General features: G+C 38.5%; 1 protein-coding gene across 1 annotated transcript in view; it reads right to left on the bottom strand.

Annotated features, from left to right (window-relative positions):
• CLSTN2 (calsyntenin 2) overlaps positions 1–18,683 on the bottom strand; it is a 550,032-nt gene that overhangs the window by 81,478 nt on the left and 449,871 nt on the right. Inside the window, exons 7-8 of the mRNA XM_072143113.1 lie at positions 14,468–14,716; positions 10,308–10,429 (exon numbers count right to left, since the gene is read on the bottom strand). Coding sequence (XP_071999214.1) covers positions 10,308–10,429; positions 14,468–14,716 — 371 coding nt within the window. The remainder of the gene's footprint in view (positions 1–10,307; positions 10,430–14,467; positions 14,717–18,683) is intronic.

The raw sequence follows: 18,683 nt of genomic DNA, 5'->3' as shown, positions 1-18,683 counted from the left end.
TATTCTAATACTATACATAAAGTACAGAGGACTACATTATATATCTGTGGAAATGCATATAACACCCATAATCCCTTTTGCTCTGCTCAGGGATTTCCACTGCAGGAAATCTCTGACACAAAAAGAAAATCGACATTTATGTATCTACTTGTTGGCTTGGCTTTTTCTATTTTATCTGCAAGTTTTTTGGCGCCTGTGCACTTTTTCAACTTTTGTTACGCCAAAGGCAACCTCCCTTTAAAGTTCAGCAATGGTCAAGTTTTCTGCAGTGTTCCTTGAGTTATCATCCAATTGCAGATGTGAATGTTGCAACTTTTTAAAAATGTCCCAACCAAGCTCCAAATTTTGATGCAAACCCACACCCATCCCTTAGTGGCATTGAGCCTTTTGCGACTTTTTGGAGACTTTATTATGACCCATCTATTATGACTCTATGGAACATTGAAAATATATCTTTTTACAAAAGCCAAATAAAGGTTTTATCTTTGCACTTGTTTAATAAACATAAATGATCCCACTGAGTCGTGTGCACAGTCACAATCCTTGATACATAAATAGGACTGGGTAGCTCCATAATTGTCAGCTATTTCATCTCCAGCCCCAGGTAGCTGGATGCATGCCCTCAGAGATTCCGGCTGTGCCTAACCACATCTGTCGCATCCATACCACATCTGAAAACATGGCTAATTTATTATCAGAGCTCAAGGAAATCTCTGGAGTGCCTGACTATCAAAGCAGAATGACAGTAGACTTAAACATGATTGGGGAGCCCCCTAGGATTTCATTGAAAGCCACCTCATTACATTAGCTGTGCTCGCATGGTTAGCCCCTTTCTTCAATACTGATTCTCAAATTAGATGTGCATATACAGATGTGACTATAATCGTCAGTAAATATTATCATATTCTTTACCCTCTATATATAGAGCAAACCTGGCAACCCTCCTTCAACTTCTGGCTACCACAATGATATGAGAACTTTGGTATCCAAAGAGAATGGGCAATTCTCCCTGGCATTGAGTATTGTTCCCGGATCCCATGCTCTTGTATATTTTGTATGTGGACCTATGCTTAATAGTCACATCATGAAAAATTACAGTGACTTGAGGTCATAACTATGAGTTTGCCAGGAGGACAGGGTCTTTGGGTTTGGTATGGTGCCTCAGTAAATTACACTGTGGCTCACCCACCTAATAGCATAAGGCTTGTAAAATAACAGGTTAGATGCCTTGCAGTGATAAATAGCAAAACTCCACCCAATAGATGCCACTGTTGTTGGCAACACATATTTGATGAATTCGGCTGCTTGCACTTCCACATGACAAGACTAGCTCTGCCTGCCACACTGGTGCTCAAGGGTCATACACCTAGAACCTATGGCACTGTGGGCACTCAGGCCATCACCAGAGCACTCCAGGTATTTTCCTGCAGTCCCAGACAGCCCAGGACTTGCTGTGCACAGAGCTATTTTAAAGTGACAGGACTACCAGGGACTACTGGAGGAGTGGGAAGGTGTGGACAGATCTGGATTATCATTGTAGCTCCTGGACGGCCCTGACAATACTTAACACCTGTTTACATCAGTCACAGCACTCCAATGAGCAGACCTGAAACATTCTTCAGTCACAAGGACTTTTAAAAGTTTATGCATAAAAAAGTCTGCTATGGGGCCCAGCCTCTCCAGGTAACACCATTGATATGGCACACATAGGGAGTATTTATTTAGGGCTTTCTGACATTTTTTGGCAGACTTTATTTTTCCTACATTTTGTGTGTAATATTTTTTTGTAGCTAACATTTTTATAACTTTTTTGTTATCAAAAACATAGAAAAGTACTATAAAAATGTGCTTGCCTCACAGGGTGAATACATATTCGTTATTATGAATACATTAATCATATTCTTGTTACAGGTAGCGCATGGAAATTTGGTAGAAACGAGGGTGTCTAGGTGGTTAGTATTGTTTTCTTAATAAGAATCACTTGTGTGCCATATGTTGGTCCCGCAATTTTGCTCCTTTTACGACACTCCCTCTTTTTTTTTTTGGTTGCTAAATTTGGAGGCAGCTTTGGAATCCCAACACTTTGCCTGCACTTCTCTGTTTCTGACACTTATTAGCTATGGTTTTTGGTGCACAATTAGAGCAACTTGCCCTTGAAGTTCTATTTCAACTTTATGGAGGTGGAGTTAGTTTACAGTGTTTGCAGCCATGCAGAAATTCATTAGGCCCTTGTGCCAAAAAGTAAAATCCCAGGCAAAATTTCCGTACAATTTGTGCTCCACTAAAACAGACCCTACAACACTGTTTATATAGGAATGCCCCCCATAGAGTATACACACTGCACATGACCAGCCAGTAAAATAGAACATCTTTAGCTACTAGAGCTCATAGAAACATACTGGAATAGCAGCCCCTCTTTTGATAGGTGTGGGGGTCATGCTTAATGGAATCTAAAACTTGTCATCCAATGTAAAAACCATTTGCAAGTCTAAACATTGCTCAGAATTTTCTTTCTGCTGCAATCATTTCCAATGTGTTTTAGGGTACAGTGCAGAAAAATAACATAATTCAGTAGTCAAATAGTATTATGGTAACGTATTCCTGTAAGTAGGAATGGCCCCCGTATGGCCCCCTGTCACTTAATCTACTGTTTTCATGTGAGGTGCTTTTAAGTTCCATTGAACCATTCTTAGTGTAATAAGATAAGATTTATTATTCAAGTATTTTAACAGAATCCTATGTTTTACTGTAGAATATTTTAGCACTAAATTCAGCTCCAGAAACTATTACAATGTCGTCTCTATTATCGAATAATTCATCATGACTGTTAACAATGCCATAACTTATTTAGTGAAATGTGACAGCATTTTTGGGATGTCTCGCCGTGCTCCAAGATTAATTGGTCTGCTCACTGAAAAGCACCAAAGATCACTTGGATGTTGGAGAAGAATTAATGGGATATGATACATCATTACAGAATAACTAAATGCAATCTTGTGTGTCAGAGTAAATGAGGAGATATTAAAGTCCACTTATTATTTAAAAGCTGCATATTCTCGGATGCACTAAAACATTCATTAAAAGTGATCTGTAAAATTTTAGCTTGTTTTTTTTTCTTGTCTGAGTCATAGACCAGTGGCAAGATAACAAGGAATTGTAACATGGGAAAGTGTATATGATGTGTTATATGTTTGATTTTTTTTTTATACTGAAAACACATAAATATAGTAAGTACCTCTAGGCAAAGAGTGCTTGGTACTGTAGACTCAGGTAAGCCCCACCCATAAGAAGTATTTTGTTGCCAACCTACAATACAGGAAATGACTTGAAAAATCACCATACCAGGACCTTATTAATGAACATAAAATAAAGATTCTAGCAGGACGATAATACATAGACAGATAAAGATGACCCTTCATCCTGCAGACATTTTTTTATGGTAAAAAATGTCTGAAGTAAAAGACAGGAGGCTTCACTTTACTTATCAACAACATGATGGAGAACTTTCCCCTGGCACTTATACACATAATCCAAAAACATGAGGTAAAGTAGCCAACCTCTTTAAGTAAAGCAGCTTCTTTCTAACTTTTTTACTTCTTGTTTTTCCTGTAGTGAGCAGTGTAGTTGAAAGCCTTCTAAGCTTCATCCACATAAAACAGACTAAGGAGACTAATGATTACTCTTTCCATACCCACATATTTCCCTTATTGATTAAGCCCTCTGAGAAGATCAAGGGACTGCCTGTAAAAAATTAAGTCATGAATAACCTTATCCGGTTCCTTTATTATGGATTTATGGGACAGAAAGTTAATTTAAACAGGACACAGGAAGAGATTTGTTTAGTAAAGTATATAACAAAGTTAACTACTGTCTTCTTCATTATTGATTTATAACATTTTGGTGAAAGCTTAATTATGCTTTCACATATTTCTCAAAATGCGATTTCCCAACCCTTGTCTTTTGACTGAAGAGAATACAGAGGAAAATGCACATGTTAGGCTCTCTCCATTTATTTCTATGAGACTTCCAATACAAACCATTGGTCCAGTCCAAAATCAGTGAGCATGCACATTGTGTGATTTATATCTATCATACATTTTTGTCATGCTTTAAAAACATGCACAAATGGTTTAAAAAATTCTCATGGAAGTAGAGTAGTAAGTGGAAGTAGTATTAAGATCCTCCTGCACCATGCTCTACACATTGAAAAAGAGAGTGGTGCTGGAAGATCCTTCTATTTCTATTGATGCTAGGTGAGCCTCTTTGAGATCTGCTGTAGCTTGATCTATTTGTATGTCTAACGCACATGTTCTAGAGCTGCAGCTGATTATCTTCAGTTTTTCAATTCTGTCAATTCTCATAGAAATGGAGGAACAGGGACTGCTAACTTGGAAGCAGCAGCCTTTTGCAGCAATGGGCTGAGCTGGCTTTTGGCAAAAGAAGTATTTCAATCCTCACCCTCTGCTGTTGTAAGGGGTAACTACCTCACCTGTACTGGTTCACTTTCATTCCTTAATTTTCCTTCAACACATACTTCTTATGGGAACCGACTACTGAATGATGAGGAACACATCCACAGCTACCGCATGCTGCCTTATCAAAGGCTTCTTGAAGCTGGTGCTCATTGCTTTGGGTTTCAGGTCCACCATCTAAATTCTCTAATGATGCGTTGGTAAAGCTTCACTGTTCCAGTCTTCGTCTAACTGGGTACATCTCTACATACTGCCCTCCACTCCAGCATCACCACCTTCCACTAACTTCATGGGAATATCCCTTTTTATCCGGCTGTCCAGTGGTCCTTTCCACTGCGACAAATTGAGAAATCTTCCACTAAACTCAAGGTCCAATAATGTAAGGCTGACATGGCACCTTCTACCAGTCAAAATCTTAGAATGCCTCAACAGAACCGGAAAAACTCTAAAAGACAAAATGCTGTAGCCAAAATGTTACAGAATATATAAAAATACATTTATAGTCGGCAATAAACTCATACACTCGCAGTTATATTACATGTTATAAAATGTTACATATTTACTATGTTATTCCACTGTTATTCTAGATGATATCAACATTTTCTGGACATGAAATTCAAAGGTGGACATACAAAATATTTTGTGACTTTTCTACAAGCAAACAGGATTTGTTTCCTCCTCACTTCCCGTGACCTGACTTGCCACATTTTTAAATGTCAAGAACTGTGATTTTTACAGTCATTAAGCCGCCTAAGACAGGACATCAGAAAAAAGTATTAAACTCAAAGCTGTTCCTGGTTCTTCTGTGATAAATCAGAGCCGATATTGGTACATATATGGTTTAAGCCACACGTAAAATATTTCACAAATTTTAATTTGCAATAAATGTTTACAGCCTTGCATTTTAAAATGAAGAGAAAAAAGTAAGATTAACGCGAGTATTGACTACAGCAGTTAAGTTCCCACACTAATCCTGCCTGACGATCAACATTTTCCTGTCTTGCTGCCAAATCCCATATAAGACGAGCAGGAAGGTGACCCTTTCATTCTGCAAAACCCTCTTATAGCTGTATGTCTGAATACCAGTCAATGACTATTTCTTTTAACACTGCCGCACATTTGTGCTGGATACTGTACACCATGAGGGAAAGCGTATTTGATTCTCCTGGATTCACCTGACATGTAGGTCAGCCCTGGAGCAATCGTCCTAATCTGTAAGAAATGATGGCCATCGAGGTGGGCAGAGAACGGATCAGGACGGTAGAAGCTTTGCAAATAAACTATGTCAGAAAAGACTTTAAGGGATAGAAAGTTAATGGACTTAGACCCTACTGGATACAGTGGAATTGACTTGGAATAATTCTCTCTGGTAGGATTAACATGACTCATTTATCATTTATCTCGCCAGCTGCTTAGGTAAATGTGCTGCTTTAGAGTTCCCTGTGAATAACTTTAACCACTTGAATGATAGAAGGGCCTGTAGCTATGTACAGTACAACATCCTACGTTAAAGATTCCTACAGGCACTTAATGAGTTAAAGATAAACTCACAAAGCATTAGGGACTAGTGTTGCCTGTCTGTAATGAATTCAGCTCATGCTGCTCTTGAGATCATCTTAGATAGGTCTTTCCTTTCTCAAGAATAAAAGTATCCTGGGCATGGGAAAGGGGACAGTCTCACCAAGCAGCATATGAGAGAATGAAAAATTGTTGGTAAAAAATAAATAGATAAAAAGGAATAATTGTTTTTAATATATAGATATACTGTATAAGATATATATAAGATAGAAAATATATAATATCACTGTTTACAAACTATGTCAGTAGAGTTTAAGGCTTCTTTCACCAGAACAGATATTACTCCTGGGCTGGGACCTGGGGATAGCTTACGTTCGGTTATAGAGGAAGAAGGGTCAGCGATTCTTCGCTACTCCCCTCTGCAAAGAGAGGTGTTCTGCTGAGCCTTACCTATGGCAATAGATAAAGCACACTCATGGGCGTAACTAGGAGGGCCTGAACCCCATAGCAGATTTTGAAACTAATCCCCCTTCCCCGCTAAAAAAATATACATAGTATACACTCCTATAAAAACATATCAATATACTTATATATACAGTATGTGGACATGCAGCAGAAACATACATACAGTATATACACACCACATACACTCACCGGCCACTTTATTAGGTACACCATTCTAGTAACGGGTTGGACCCCCTTTTGCCTTCAGAACTGCCTCAATTCTTCGTGGCATAGATTCAACAAGGTGCTGGAAGAATTCCTCAGAGATTTTGGTGCATGTTGACATGATGGCATCACACAGTTGCCGCAGATTTGTCGGCTGCACATCCATGATGCGAATCTCCCGTTCCACCACATCCCAAAGATGCTCTACTGGATTGAGATCTGGTGACTGTGGAGGCCATTTGAGTACAGTGAACTCATTGTCATGTTCAAGAAACCAGTCTGAGATGATTCCAGCTTTATGACATGGCGCATTATCCTGCTGAAAGTAGCCATCAGATGTTGAGTACATTGTGGTCATAAAGAGATGGACATGGTCAGCAACAATACTCAGGTAGGTTGTGGCGTTGCAACGATGCTCAATTGGTACCAAGGGGCCCAAAGAGTGCCAAGAAAATATTCCCCACACCGTGACACCACCACCACCAGCCTGAACCGTTGATACAAGGCAGGATGGATCCATGCTTTCATGTTGTTGACGCCAAATTCTGACCCTACCATCCGAATGTTGCAGCAGAAATCGAGACTCATCAGACCAGGTAATGTTTTTCCAATCTTCTACTGTCCAATTTCGATGAGCTTGTGCTAATTGTAGCCTCAGTTTCCTGTTCTTAGCTGAAAGGAGTGGCACCCGGTGTGGTCTTCTGCTGTTGTAGCCCATCTGCCTCAAAGTTCGACATACTGTGCATTCAGAGATGCTCTTCTGCTTACCTTGGTTGTAACGGGTGGTGATTTGAGTCACTGTTGCCTTTCTATCAGCTCGAACCAGTCTGTCCATTCTCCTCTGACCTCTGGCATCAACAAGGCATTTCCGCACACAGAACTGCTGCTCACTGGATGTTTTTTCTTTTTCGGACCATTCTCTGTAAACCCTAGAGATGGTTGTGCGTGAAAATCCCAGTAGATCAGCAGTTTCTGAAATACTCAGACCAGGGCTTCTGGAATCAACAACCATGCCACGTTCAAAGGCACTCAAATCACCTTTCTTCCCCATACTGATGCTCGGTTTGAACTGCAGGAGATTGTCTTGACCATGTCTACATGCCTAAATGCGCTGAGTTGCCGCCATGTGATTGACCGATTAGAAATTAAGTGTTAACGAGCAGTTGGACAGGTGTACCTAATAAAGTGGCCGGTGAGTGTATACATACATACAGCATATACACACTCATACATACAGTAGCATATACAAACAGACTACAAATAGACACATACATACAATACCATGTACAGACATCGAGCATATGCACACACATACATTATACACACACAAGACACACCCAATAACCCAATGCCCCTCACACAGTTATGGCTATTGTAGTCACACCCCTGAGCACACTCAATCTTTATATTTCCGGTCACAGCATGGTATGGTGACCCACATGTGTCCTCACCATGCCGAGCCATGCACAATGCACTTCTTTGATGGCCTTTCAGATGAACATATATGGTCATATGTCATTTGTACAGCTAGCATAGGCCCACCATATATGGTCATCTGAAAGGAGCCTTAAATGGTATAAAGAGAAACAAACATTTGTTGGCGGATTTAATGGTTCAATGTGCCTTTTTATTGGTATGTTCACATCGTGTTTTCAGCCCTGAGTTGTAAGGCACAGGAGACAGATTCTCAGCATATCCCTACAATGGAGCGTTAGGACATATCCCACTATATGATAATACAGTGGGATACTTTGCCCTGTCCCACCCCTCCTCCCTGAAAGAGATCAGTTCAGGTCTTGTGCCACTCACTTATTTTGTGTATCCAAGAATAGCAGACTGAATGAGATACTCTTGGAACATGTTTAAAACTTACTGGAACAAGCAGTGACTATTTGGCCATCCACATACAGTGCAAAGATGAGAGCCTTTATTCTTGTAGTTGATGTAGGACTCACGGAAATTTATAGCATATGTGGTGGACATGTAATACACATTACATATGGAAATAACGCTTTGAATAAATCAAGTCAAGGGCAAAATTGTAAGTGTAAATAATTGAGTGCTATATGCACAGAGGCAGCATGTGTTATCTTGTAGTCTCAACAACCTAAGGGTGAATAACAATGTGCAAATCGGACATCCATCAGTCTACTAATGTCAGTATACCTACTGGGTTTAGGATGGAAGTTACTGATAGAGGGGTGTACAATAAAAAAATGGATCCTATGAGTAGGTATTTTTTTTTATAGTGAGAGCCTATTAGTGACATATCTGTCTGTATGTTTCAGCCTTGTATCAGAGGTATACTGTACATCAGGTGTGCTCTAGATGTATACCTCTGACAGAAGCCTCTTCACACCATGTATTTCTCGACCTAATAGTATGGAATTGTGTCAGACTGGGTCCCAAAAGATTACACCACTTTACAGAACGATGTCTATTGGTTTTATGAATAGGAACAATGACCTTCAAAATGGAAACATCTTAGGCTAAATTCACATCTCCTCTTTTTATGTGTTCAGAGTATATCCTGGTAAAGCTTCTGGTATATATTCTGACATATATAGACTTATACTTGCATATGTTTGCATAGTATACACCGTATACTATGCAAAACACATGATGGAAAGCTACACATTTCCATCCTGCTCTGTCCCGCTTAGAGATGTAGATGGTTAGAGGGGCCTCTGAAGCCCATGGGGATAGATGCAGCAATACTGTCTCAGGGAGGTTCCCAAGTGATGTCACTGCTAACCACAGGTTGCTTCCAATGTTCACACCTCCTCCTACTTTCAGGGGAGTAACAATGTATGAGCAAACATTGGGATACATCTGTGCCCTATGATGATATAAGGAGACTTTGGGAATCGGTCAACATAGGGCAATAAGCAAGATGTGAATTCAGTTGTTGACGAATATTTCTTTTTAAGCCTTAATAATTCAGTAAAGTTATCATTCTTGTTCGTTTCTCTCCAGCAGACTCATTACCATTATTTCTCTTCTATTATTGTGTCAATGTTTTACTATATTTTCTATAAGTTGTGCTATGGCTATATTATACTGTATGAAGCGTCTCTAATTAAAATTAATGGGATGAGTGTTGATGATAAACATGCAGCTGGATTAATCCATCAATACACAAAACATGTCAGAAAAATCACGACGCAAAGTGACAAATGAAAAGGTTAAAATCTGAAATTTGACTTTTAAATATAATAATGAAAATGCGCTAATTAGAAACGGTTGATTGTCTCCATAATAATTCATGTTAATGTAAAGGATATATTATAAACAGCTCTGTAAATGAGGCAATGTAAGAACTTGTGCTACCTGTAATTCACAGAAAATTTAGGAATACCAGCTGGCCCCATAACAAATGATATATTGATCACTGTGGACGGCGGTCAATAATGTGTGGCCACACGATCAGCATGTACTACACAACAAAAAGTCTCTGAGGTTTATGTATGGCGTCTAAAAGGACCACCTGTCAGCTCTCCTCTGAAAGACATGCCGAGTGACCTCTCAGTTAGTAGAGGTTGTACAAAGCTGTAGGGGACATAGTTACATTCATTTGTACAGCTGAAATGCTGAACAAAAAATGATCCTGAAGTGCAGCTGACTGAAGAAAAAGAGAGGAAAGTCTACCTGATCTAATTTCCAATGAAACTCAGCGGGTCGGAAAGTGTCAGCTTGGTCAAAATCACGTCGTAACAGGAAGACAAGGCGGCAGTTGTGGACATACAATGCATAGTGGTGGCGGTTCATTTCTGAAAGGAAAGAACAAGATTTAAGAAACTCTTACATTTTTATTGTAGGTTATTGTTAGTATACTCAGATTTAAGTCTTTTTTTTTACCAGGCCCTTCTGTGAGAGCTGTCGTGGTAGTGATATAGTGGCAGTGCCCCACCACTAGCAAATTGCTGTAAACAAAGAGCGGCACTGAAAGACTTATTTTAAGTTCTATATGCAAATTAGATTTTTTGTATTATGATTTTTTGTAAAATTCTTCAGTATATTAATAAAGAGGACCTGTTAAGTAATAAATGTTAAAATCTCCTCCTCCCATCCAATTGCCCCAATGTATTTGGTGTTTGTTTTTAAACATACATACACTCCCTACTAGTCGAGGGGAAGGTAAACATTTGTTTGCTCCGGGGGTATATATAAAATGTACAGTTGTAATGATGAAGCCGGAAATGGCTTATAAGACCGGGCCTTTTTAGCAAATTTGAAGATGTAGAGGTTTAAGGATCATACTTTAATTTATATGTTTGCTACCTTAAAACATTTTTTGCAACATGTAATGATAGTTAAAGGGGTATTCCAGGAATATTTATGTCTGATACAAAAATCCATGATGATATAAATAAATGAATATAAAAAAACCTCAATGTCACTTGTCAGAAAATGGAGCTTAAATTGGTTGATTTTATGAATCACAAAATTTTATGGCCTCTGTAAAATAGGCAAAATTATCAGCAAGATGGCTGCCACAGGAAATGATAAGTCCCATGATCCTTTAGTTCTCAGTAACTCCTCCTCCCTCTTATGCTCTGCTCCCAGTGATGATGTAACAGACTGTCCTACTCTGTTACCATAGTTATGATGTGTAACTGCCATCACTGCACATTACCTCACTGAGATGACATCTCACCACAACACTGGTCATACTGGATGCATTGCAACCAACCAACTACAGCCAAACATAGTGCTGATGACATGACCTGCCCAGGCAGTTGCAGGATGTGATGTGGACATGTGACGAGGGGCCATCTTCTGTCCTGTGTCTACTCCATGCAGTGAAAATTAACAGACTGATTAAAGAGCCAGTAGAATTTTAATTCTTCATTACAGTCTATGTCATTAGCATTTTCTGATAAGGAGAACAAAATTTTAAATAACAACTAATTAAATATTAGCTTATATTTTAAGGACCCATTTCTATAGGAATTATGCTGATTCCTGGAATAGTCCTTTAAACATTAGAAAATGTTTTATTTGGGTTGAAGTTACAAAAAAGAAAAAAATCAATTTTTTTGCAATGTATAGTAATCTTGTTTTTTAATTTTCAATTTAAAATTAGTCATTACTTAACATCGTACATTGAACATCGTAAATTAATTCCCTATGGTGTGACTGGCATTTTGTTATATAGTATGTATGTGCATATATGCAAACTATGGCAGTGTTTTTCATTGTGTAGTGGGGGAATTTTAACTATTTTATTAGGAAATATGTATTTCTATAGATAGATGGTCCTGCTTCTGTGAGTCCAGGAACAGGAGAAATTGCAGCAATGTGAAAAGTAAAGTGCCGCTTTGGGACAAGTGAAAAAAATGATCAGGGGCACAGCAACAATCAGATGCAGTATGTCATTTTGTACTTGGTTCTCTTTAAGCACACACACGGGATTCACCATTTAGAAGAACATGCAAGTTTAGACATATATCTTAGCACAAGTCTATAGCAATGCCTATATCAATGTGAATCTTGTGTGGGTTAACTCAAAGTACATGATATTTACATCCAAAAATTACAGTAGAAATTAACATTTATGGTCCAACCACAAGATAACAAATTTATTTTAGATCACTGAGGAACCCATTGTCAGGTCAATTTGGGACCTATTTGAGGTCTATATGTGTAGTAAAATTTAAAAAATCTAAACTTTTATAATTTCCTAGATGTGAGTCCAATGAGGCACATTGGACTCACATCTGAATATCGTGCACCGGCACCTCCTCTCTCGATGTGATAAGTGAACCTGGCATATTGGCCGGACTTCATTGCACATGCGCCATACCTAAAACAATTGCGCAGAGATGCACTACATCGGCTTCACTTGGCGCAAAGTGCAGTCACCAAAGGGAATGAGGAAGGAGGTGAATATAAAGTTGCTTTTTTAAAAATGTCTGTTTATAAAATGAAACACAGAGATTTGGGACACTAAACCACTTGCTACAGGCGACTTATTGTCCCAGATCTCCCTGACAATTCCCTTTAAGTCACCTTGTATTGTCTACAAGCACAACCTAGAAAGGTGTTGATTGTATGTGAAAGCTCAGAAGTACAAATCTGTGATGATCCTTTCACTATATACAAGGGTTACCAAATTATGACCCAGATGTCACATCTGGGTGTGTCTTCCCTCTGCCAGTGTTAGGGTAACGCTTGCCTTAGCAGAGGGCAAGTTTATCTCTAGATAAGAGAGTGGGATACAAAGTGAAGGGGAGCATTTGCTAAAGTAAATGAAGCAAAGCCACAAACACCAAATGAATCTTTTTTGGCAAATCAATGTGAAATAAAAGTTAGTATGATATATAAATTTAATGAAATCCCTTATGTAATATAACGGACAACAGTTTGTGGTATACTATATGCCTTTACGATTTTGTTATAAGGTAAGGTTTCTGAAAATTGTGCTACAGTCTGTTGCGCACTGTTTAGTTTAATATATATGTATGACAGGATAAAATTGTAACGGAGCATTTGTGAGTAAATTACACATGTGCTCCCCCGGAGGAGCTCTCTAATCCAGTCTTCTCCTGCTGTCCTAGAGAAGCCCTCTAATCCAGTGCACTCTGCATACGTAGGATAATACCAGCAGTTATACACTGGCAGCGAGAACATCAATGCGCTTGAGAGGCTGAAATCATATTATTTCTGCTACATGGCTTATTGGATCCTAACTATATGTCTTGTACAATAAATACACAGCACTTAACAGTTTGGGGATTTTATATATTATTAGATAATGCTCCAAATATAAAGGTGGAATTTGTAACGGAAACTAAATATTGTGTTTTTTTTACAATGCTTTTGAAATATTTAGCAAGATGATATTTGAAGATGACATGTAAATGTTTTAATTTCTAGAATTCTTGATTGTTTAAATTAAGAAATTCATTTGAATCCTTGTGGAAGCACCCAACAGGTAAGATAAGTGAAATTTGCTTTTTACTTCCAATAAAGTTCCTTTGAATCATACTATATCAGTCTAGTGTCCTGAATCCACGTGGCACCGGAATATCACTTATCTTACCTGTTGGGTGCTTCCTTTTGAACCTCTGCAACTCCATTGACTGGAACGGGACCTGCAGACTCCAAGGGACCATTGGATGCCGGTGTGCATACTCTGCACTTTACATGCGCATATATATATATATATATATATATATGCCTCCAGGTAAGCAGTTTACCTGCTTCATTGTTTTAGCACCATAGTTAATGCTACCTCACAATGTCAGCCCACCTGTCTCTCTCTTTTGTCTCTTGTATCCCTTGAGCATCAATCTGGTTGCTCTAAGAGACCCTCTGAAAACAGCACCTCTCCAGAACCCTTATACCATTTGTATCCTTGTGTCATTGTTTGTAAACATTTTTAGAACATGGCTTCAGTCAGCTGGCCTGCATTCCAATGGCTGTTTGATATTGCATACATTTAAATGGGTTTTAGCTTCTAAATTTCCTGAAGTGTAATAAATAAAAGATATATAATCATAATCTTAATGGCCTCTATACATAGCGTGGAGCCAGCTACTTATGGGCTCATGCATTGCATTTATACTGGACTAGCTGATTGGGCTCTGAGCAGTTAACGGCTCCATGGGCATGGGCATCCTGCTCCTTTAAATTGCTGAATAATTTAGTTTGAATCATCAGTTATTATATATTCAGTTAAAGAAATGGGCCATAGACACATATTCTCTATCAAAAATACAACATATAGGAATTTGTTGATGAATGATGAGGTTCCAAAGATTAACACAGAACACCTTGCCAACAGTGGGCAGAACAATTCTTACCTGTTTTGTCTGAATTGCATAGTATTGTCTCTTTCTCGGCTCTTAGTCCAGGACTAGGGCCATGCTTCATCCACATGGTGATAGTAAACTGGTCAGTTAGATTTTTTGGTACTATAGCATCTGGAATTTTCACTCCTTGTTTGCCATCAAATTTAAAGATCATGCCGCTATTGTCCATAGGCAGGCCAGCTGTCCAGTTGGTGGCAGCAGTTGGAGTAGGAAGTAAATCAATAGCACCTGAAGAGGGCCCTGAAGAAAAAAGTGGCACACTCAGCATTGACCATTAAATGAAGAAATTGATAACGACACAGATAATAATAATTATATCAACAATAATAATCTTTATTAAGCTCTATTATGGCTGTGAAATAGAAGCAGAGAAAAGGCAAAATCTCATTGTGGGACTTTTGAAATCATCTTTGAGTATCCAAATACTTTTTCCCATGTAATGTATGCTCATTGGCCCTGCCCCAAGGGTGATCGAACATCAGATCCAAGCATTTTACATACAAAATTAGTTTTGCCTCTTCTAACAGTCTCAAATTTTGTTGTTCCAAATCATCTTCCTGTTCTAATTATCTCTGACAGCTGCCATGTTTTGTTTGCTCAAATTGAAAATATAGTCTTGTATTGTGTGTACAAGTTTTATATGGTTTTAAGACTTTCTGGTATAGTATTTATAGAGTAATGTCTTTTGTTAGTCAGAAATGTAATAAATTCTTCCTACTCCACGTTTACATCATAATGACATTACCTAGTCTGCCACTTCTGCTGACAATGAGTCTACATTACTGAGTTACCTTAACAAATTATGTTCTTATTTTGGAAATATGTCTATCCAAACATAAATAAGAAATAATGTTAGGTATTGGCCCTAGAAAACAATTTATTTCTACCTTTGTGTGTCTTGTAAGTAGCTGTAAGAGTGTAGTTGGTGGCTTTATATTGCCTGGCGAAGGTCCATGTCCTAGACCGAAACGCGTTGCTATAAATAAAATAGTTTGTGTATCTTCACAATTTTATGGTGAAGTTGATTCCGTCTGTGTGCAGCTTCGACCAGCTCTGGTTTGGAGTTCAGTGTTTTTTCTATTGTTTATATTCAGAATTATCAGTTCTTACAGGTTAAAATAAAAGTATTTAACCTGTAAAGTCACAATAAAAACAACAGCAAATCTCAGATGCAATGATCAAGCTGATTTTAAATGGATCTCAATGACTTCATCTGAACATGGTTTGATATGTCACTTTTCATCACGAAGCCTGCAGCATTATTCCATCACCAGCAGTGTGACTTCAGAGGGCCAAAAAGGTGTAGTTGCAAAACAGATACAGATAAATGAGGCCCATTAGTTGTCTCTTCCCAATAATAAGAGACCAGATTTATGAATGATACATCATCATCGTGGCCTCCATTGAGGCCCAGTATGTCCAGTTACTCTTCTGTTCCTGCAGGTATATTTTCTTTACCCAAGCAAGTTATGGTAAAAGCAGTGTTTGATATGGTATATTTAAGCACGTCCTATCCTCTATCAAAAGTTTCAGTGGCAATTTAAAATAAGTATGTTAATGATCCATCTACTGGATAACCATGAACCCCAATAGAGCACTTAGTTCAAGAGTATTTAGGGTGGGGTATAGAATGACCTGTCCTCCTGTTTAGATCATCTTTTTAGTCTCAGGATGTATTACATTCCAATTGGAGAATATTTAGGCCATACTTTTTGAGTACAGAGGTCTTGGGGAGAAAGGGGAGAAAATTAGCTGTTCACATGAATTATAGGTAGAGTTATGTATTTACACTACAGGTGATAATTAAAAGACCACTCAATAGTGAGTTCAACTAAATAGGAAGAGTAAGACTATTATGTAACAGTGGGCTTTTAATAGAAACTGGTAGAAAAGATACAGAAAAGAAAATATAATCATATTGTTCATGTAACATTCCATATAAACATGAAAGCCAAATTGATATACAGTATGTGCAATGTTCGTTTTGTCTATGCCATGAATGTGTATAACCCAATATGCATTATTTTCCAGAATCCCCCTAGTGGAGCATCCATGGCTATAAGACTCCACACACCTTCACGGTGGCCTTAATTGGCAGTCTCTGTAAGGAGAACTCTTACTTCACGTCCCTAGTCACAAGCCTCTAACTCACACAAACCAGTTCCCTACACTGTACTGAGGAGAACCAATCAGGTCGAAACAGCGCTGTCTACAGTTGGGAGTCTGTTCCTTCTGGAATAGATATACTGGTTTGGTTTTAATCCCATATCATGTCATAAGGCCTCTTGTAGGTCATGCTTGATGTCAAGGGAGCTGCCTTACAAGGTAGCTAAAAGAGGTGTGGTTTTCCTTATCCCATCCTGGAAAACTTTGCATATTTTCCTATAGCCCAATATGTTATTACATAACATGAACTTGTGGGCACTGAAACACCTGTGACGTTCAATCTGATAACTTTTTTGAAGGTTGGAGTAAGGATCCGCTCTGGAGCACAATTGGTAAACTGTGACCTGTCAGCAGAGATCAGAAAGTTGTCACTTCAAGTCTCAATTATGTCCTTGTTGGAAAGTGTTCAGACATTTATGACATTAGGCCACGTTTTACAGGAAATATGCCTGCTTCAATCTAGTTTTTGCACATTCCTCAGCAAATAAAACCATAATTGAAACAGAATGTAATTTAAATGGAAATCCTGTCTGTTCTGATAAATTCAAACACAGAACCTGTCCACTCTTATCACACAACGCTGATAGAAATTTACCTGAAAAATATGATCAGTTTTTTGCTAAAACCAGCTGAGGAATAAATAAGAACAGATAACCAGTAACCAAAGTTAATGGAGTTCAGTAGAACAGATGCAGTGGGCCCCAGAATGTGTCATTTTATTTCTATGCTGTGTGTTGGCCAATACATGGGGACACTAATAACCTTGAACCCACGAGGTTAATTAGAAACCCAATTACTAAAATTATCATTAGTCTACAGAGGACCCATAAGAAAAATATAAACAAATTATTCTAGATTTATGCTCACCAAAAACGAAAAATAAACTTCTTGCATTGAATCTCTTAATATCAATATATTTTAGCCACTGCTTATAATTAGGACAGTGACACCTATAATTAATATGAGTGCATCTTACTATTAATATTGGATATGTCTTCATATAACAGATGGAGTAAAAACCACTTCACAGTACAGGTGGTCCCCTACTTAAGAACACTCGACTTACATACGACCCCTAGTTACAAACAGACCCCTGGATATTGGTAATTTATTGTACTTTAGTCCTAGGCTACAATAATCATCTGTAACAGTTATCAAAGGTGGCTGTAATGAAGATTTATTGTTAATATTGATTCTAATGACAACCCAACATTTTTAAAATCCAATAGTCACAGAGACCAAAAAAGTTCTGGCTGGGATTACAATGATAAAATATACAGTTCCGACTTACATACAAATTCAACTTAAGAACAAACCTCCAGACCCGATCTTGTATGTAACCCGGGGAATGCCTGTAGTGTAGATTGCTCTGAAAACAATGCAGACAGTATATTTTTTATGAGATAATATACATTGTTGCCTAATGGACTTTTCTGGCTTAAACCCCGGAGTAACTCTTCAAACTGCTTTGTGCTTGTTCCTTTCCACATCTTTGTCTCCCTAGTGATGTCCTCAGGCACGCATTATCCGTAGGCAGCTACCCAAACCCTGCACTATACCAATAAGCAGGGGACAGTCTACAGTGTCCACCTTCCTAGAGTCCCCGTCATTATACCATGGAGTAGTAGTCACTAACAGGTTCGGGTGTTGGTTTAGAGGTTTCAGTGGCTTATCTGCCAAATAAAAACACCAGTATTATAACTGGAATGTGGTAGATGGGGTCCAGCTGCTTCACTTTATCTCTCTAATTAGGCCTCAAACACTTCAAGCAGAGTACACACTCGAGTATAAGCCAAATTTTTCAGCATAAAAATGTGCTGCAAAACTCACACTCGGCTGTTTTTTTTTTTTTAAGCGGGACAGGGGGCTGCTGGCTACTATATATTGGGGTGGGTGCTGGGTGCTAAATACTTTGGTGGATGCTGGCTGCTATTATACTGTGGGGGCTGCTATATACTTTGGGGGCTGCTGGTTGCTATATACTGTGGAGGCTGCCTGCAGCTATATACTGTGGTGGTGGCTGCTAAATACTGTGGGTGCT

This window comes from Engystomops pustulosus, chromosome 3 (genome assembly GCF_040894005.1).
Source record: "Engystomops pustulosus chromosome 3, aEngPut4.maternal, whole genome shotgun sequence".
NCBI classification, from domain to species: Eukaryota; Metazoa; Chordata; class Amphibia; order Anura; family Leptodactylidae; genus Engystomops; species Engystomops pustulosus.
Note: the sequence above shows the minus strand (reverse complement) of the source record. Positions and strands in the feature narration are given on the sequence as shown.